This window comes from Hemibagrus wyckioides, linkage group LG02, assembly GCF_019097595.1.
Source record: "Hemibagrus wyckioides isolate EC202008001 linkage group LG02, SWU_Hwy_1.0, whole genome shotgun sequence".
Lineage (NCBI taxonomy): Eukaryota > Metazoa > Chordata > Actinopteri > Siluriformes > Bagridae > Hemibagrus > Hemibagrus wyckioides.
In genome coordinates, this window is record NC_080711.1 from 25,351,428 (window position 1) to 25,356,427 (window position 5,000).

Genomic DNA, 5,000 nt, shown 5'->3' on the forward strand with positions numbered 1-5,000 from the left:
ACTGGAAGACACCGTTGTTGCAGGTGCAGTATCTCTGAGCGAATGCCTCCATCATGCGATCGATCTTCTGAGCCTCACCCGGGAGACGAAAACTCCACAAAAACTGCCTGCAGAAACAAACACCAGAAGAAATACTGTTTTATTCCTGAGCTAACAAAATAACATCCTCTGAACTTCTTCAAGGATTCAAATCCAGGAAAATATACAAAAACATCCTTTTTAACTCAATATGAAGGTTTCAGTTAAATCGTCCTGCTTCACCTGTGAAGTTCAACACAAACGAGAACCGAAGCTGAAGGCTGGTGAAAGTGACCTCAGAGTCGTGATCAGAGTGTGTACAGTTCATAAAGTGAGCAGAAATCAGACACTGTGTCTAATGTGGACTAATGATCTGATCTAAAGCTCTTAACAGAGTGAGCAGTTTAGTTGTTCTGGATTTAAAAACAGTGAAGATCTGCTGATCCTCTTCCTAATCCTGAACTCAGATCAGTTTTGAAACAAATCATTACGCACCTCAAAGCCTGCACCAGGTTCAGGTCCGAGAACTCGTGAAGATCTACGAAGGCTTTCAGGATCTGCAGGTGGAACTCCTCCCTGAAATTATTACAAAATCATTCAGTTCAGCTTTTATGTGTTCTTCTGGAGAACTGAGGAGGATCTGAGAGAGTTCATCAGAGAGAACGCAAAGAATAGTGTAGAAAGAATCACAGAGTAGCAGAAGAATGTGTAGAGAGAGATGTGAGAACCTGCCTTTCTCCGAGGAAGTTCCCGATGGCTGTTTTGTTGAGTCCGTCCTCTTTATACAGAAACTCAGCCACTACTTCTGGAGTTTCATCCAACAGATCATTATCTAACAGGTATTGAATCCCCTACAACACACACACACACACTTTGTTACAGCTGTAACAGAGACATTAACATACACTGATTCTTTATAAGTGGTTATAAGCTCTAAAGGGCTACAACTGCTCATAACAGCAATGTCATGTCCGTGTCAGTCCTGTGGCATCGAGGATCAAGTGAAATGATGAGAAAATGTTGCAGTTAATGACTTAGGAAAGAATGGAATAGTATAGTCAAATAAAATTTTATGAAAAACAATTTTTAAAACAGCAAATAAAATAAAATAAAGTTGTAGTGTGTTTTAATTCTGTGAACGAGGCTGTAATGAATTATTTTTTTTCCTGGTCATTTGTTCCACTCGGCGTTAAAAGGCTCTGATCTCAGCAGAAATCCGTCTCTGAGCATGAGCGAGTCTAAACGCTGGTCTAAAGTTCCTCTGAACTCGGGTGAGATCTCCTGCAGGTTTGTGTGACTGCAGCACTTGCATCTGTTCTTCACTAACACAGGATGTGGTTCTTTTCTCTCCCTCAAACTTTCGTTCTTTCTTTACCTTCGTCCTATATCTTGTCTTTAACCCTCACCTCTATCCTGTGTTGAACTTCACACTTTATTCTTCTCTCTTAATTCTTTCATTTTATTTGCTCTAAAAGAAACTTGCCTTCACGGGGTCCATGTTGAACTTCTTCTTGCCACAGAGGAACATTCTGCTCATGACGATGTTCTTACTGATGAGGAAAAAAAAATCAAAGACTTAGAGATAAAAACTCAACGTGACCTTCATCACTTTATTGTTTTTTGACATGTGATGACATCATCCATTTATCACTAATCAGGGTTTTGGATATCTGGGCTTCGTCTGCACATTTTAAAGGTTCTGCTTCTCGTTAATGCTCTGGTATACTGATAAAACAGGAAACACTCGCCCCCACACACACACACACTCACATACACACACACACACAATGAGCAGTGGTCTATCTCACTGTGTGGTGTGGTGTTTCCTGGTAATGAAGCTCTTTGTGTCATGACCGTCACTGTTACACTGAAAATGAGACTTGCTTCATTTTTTCCGGTTCCTCAGTTCTCTTCTCGGTTCTGTAAGGTGCTACGCTGAGAATAACACACTGACTGTGAAGTGAGAAGACCTGAGGCTGAATAATAAACATATACTCCAGTTAACTCTAACATCATTTCCTTCAGAACTTAACACTCTTCATTTCTCCACAGTTCTGCTCAAGAACTCTTAAGCTGGAACCTTATACTTCAAGCATGAGATCAAACCCAACTCATGTGTCCAGGGGTTCTGTGAGGGTTCACTGGATCATTATGGGTTCTTTGTAAGTAATCCAATGAACCCTCTTCATCTATTAGAATCCTTCTAAGTTCAACACAGAACCTTTAGTGTTCCTTTAGATAGGCAGGTGAAGAACTCTAAAGGTTTCAGGAAGAACACTCTTAGAAAACAAGGGTTCTTTAAGGGCTCAGAGGATAATTAAGGGTTCTTAGCCCCCAATAAGTTGCAATTTTCGACCGTTTCTAACACTGTTGCAGGTTCTCGATAGAATGTTCTAGAGTCCAGCTGAGGCAGAAATGAATACAGTGTTCAGAACCTGTGTTAGTGCTGGACAGAGAACACAATGGACATGAATCAGAGCCACTCACAACCATTAACTAGCCAAAGAAGCCCTGAGAAACCTGTTTTCACAAAAAGCATTCTTCAAAGGGTTCTTTGGGGGTTCTTTGAGGGTCTGCTGGATAATTAAAGCTTACTACCTTCCAAAAAGTCTTCTACATTGCTGCAAGTTATTATACAGAATATTTAGAGTTCTCATATTTCACATCAGACCATCTAAAGAATCCCTGAAGAACCCTTTTCCTTAAAGACTGTGATGAAGGATGTGTGATAGCGTAATTATCTGAATTGCTTGTATGATGGTTCAATGCTGGAGAACCCAAACTGTGAGCAGAGGTAGAGGTCACTCACTTCTCCTCGTTGGACTCCATGGTGTGGATCTCACTCATAACGTTCTCGATCTCCAGCCGGAGTTTCTGTGGGAGACAGTGTGGAAATGTGATGGGTCACGTGTTTACAGGGTGTGTGTGTGTGTGTGTGTGTGTGTGTGAGTTGAGAACATGATCTACCTGGATATCATCGAGGATGTTGTTCTTCTGCATTGTGATGGGTTCTGTCGGCTTCTTCTCCTTCTGACTGAAACCTGATGGAGCTGCAAAGACAGAAAACATCTCGCTGTTCACTCCACATCTTCAGAATTCACTTCAAACATCAATAAACAGAAGAAAAGTCTGAAGATGTGAGTAGAACCAAAAGACAGGACCATTTTAAATCCAACAGGTGATCAGTAAAGTGGTCAAATGACTTTAGTGGCGGTCACTAAAGTCAGTGACTCGAGTCAGAGATGAACATCAGTGTTTCTGTAAGGAGAGTTCAGAGTCGGCTTCTGCAGCTGCTTCACTAGAGCTTCTGAGCTCCACATTCAGATCATTAACATCACCTGCCTATAGCTCAGAGGTCACCAGATTGTTCTTGAGTTTTGCAATAAGGTCTACACCAATGCCTGGAGACACACTCAACGCTAAACACCGAATAAACTCAGGGCTAGAAAATACTGACTGAAGAAGAAACTAGCATTTCATTTTTCTCTGAAATCCAATCTAAATCGAGGTCATGATGTCGTAATGTCTGACTGGGTGTGATATCAGAAATCTTCTGTGGAGGAAACGTGTGTGGAGGATAATCTGACCCAGCGCTGGACTGCTGCACTCACACAGGAACTTTAACTTCACTCAGCATTTTATCCAGAAGATATTCCCTCCTCCTTATAGGCCAGGGCTCTGATCACGTTCTCTCAGGTTCTGGATGGTAAGATCTAGTTAGATATTAGTTAAAAATCCAGCATCATATCAGTTTCAGATGTTTCTGCCCCCTTCCTTAATGTGATATAAATAATCTTCATTAACTCGCTCCTCCACGCTTTATATTCAGAACGAAGCTCCAATCTCTTTCACATCCTCTCAGTGTGTTTCACATCCCCAAAAATTTTAGTTTTCCACCCTCTAAAGTCTTGAGAACGTTTTTAACGTGAGCGCTGTAATCATTAAAGTATAAACATTTTCATTTTCACCCACGACAAAACCCCGCTGCAGAGTAAATGTAAAACTGTGTGTTCTCTCTGTCTGATGCTCCACGAGGGACTCTATCATTACTGCTGACAATAAAATAAAAGTCAGTGGTGCAGAAACGTGCGGCTCCTTACCTTTCCCCCACAGGAAACTGTCCTTTCTCGTGGAGTCCATGCTGCTGGTGTAGGACAGAGACTGCGAGGAAACAAAGACCGTCATTTACATAAATCAAACCTTCACTCTGTGTGTGTGTGTGTGTGTGTGTGTGTGTGAGAACATGCTTCTCCTGCTCATTAGTTCACATCACTGCACATCAGACATCTTTATTTAATTATGAATCTTTAAATAAAAGTGAATTAAATTATGCTGACACTAACATTAACATACACATATAATAATAATAATAATAACAATAATAATATTAACACATTTATACGTGTGTGTGTGTGTGTGTGTGTGTGTGTTTATGAAGTATATTTGCATGTTATCATTCATGAAGTAAAAATAAATCTGTAGATCTCTCTCTCTCACTGGGGAAAACATCTTTCTGGGGAAAAAAAATAATAAAACTAAAGGAATAAATTGACTGACATGCAAAATAACCGAATTAATTCCTTACCTTCATGTGTGGAATTCAGTGTAAATCCTCCAAACACCTTTCAGCTCACTTCACTGAACACAACGAGTGAAGAAACAAAAGCACATCATCAACTCTCTCTCTCTCTCTCTCTCTCTCTCTCTCTCTCTCTCTCTCGAGCGCTTTAGAGTTAGTATGAAGTCAATTCAGAACTTGTGCGATGGGTGTGTGTTGGGGGGGGGGGAATAGTTGTTGTATTTTGCCCTCTAGTGGCCTGATTCAAAATGGCAATGCACCTGAGCACGTCACGTGACCTCGCCTACACTTCCGGTCACAGGAAGTGTTATAGAAAGCCGCATCCCGCATCTGCACCACTGCACTGTTTCTGTCTTTAACTCCTGTTCGTTAGGGAGCTGTGTGATGTTTGTTTGTTTGTTTG

The 5,000-nt window shown here is 41.0% G+C and overlaps 1 protein-coding gene across 1 annotated transcript in view; it reads right to left on the reverse strand.

Moving 5' to 3' along the window:
• cyth4a (cytohesin 4a) overlaps positions 1–4,755 on the reverse strand; it is an 8,117-nt gene extending 3,362 nt beyond the window's left edge. Inside the window, exons 1-8 of the mRNA XM_058404567.1 lie at positions 4,604–4,755; positions 4,119–4,179; positions 2,986–3,068; positions 2,828–2,892; positions 1,502–1,568; positions 747–869; positions 514–590; positions 1–107 (exon numbers count right to left, since the gene is read on the reverse strand). The exon at positions 1–107 is cut by the window's left edge and continues 6 nt beyond it. Coding sequence (XP_058260550.1) covers positions 1–107; positions 514–590; positions 747–869; positions 1,502–1,568; positions 2,828–2,892; positions 2,986–3,068; positions 4,119–4,179; positions 4,604–4,609 — 589 coding nt within the window. The 5' untranslated portion in view covers positions 4,610–4,755. The remainder of the gene's footprint in view (positions 108–513; positions 591–746; positions 870–1,501; positions 1,569–2,827; positions 2,893–2,985; positions 3,069–4,118; positions 4,180–4,603) is intronic.
• Positions 4,756–5,000: the final 245 nt, after the last annotated feature.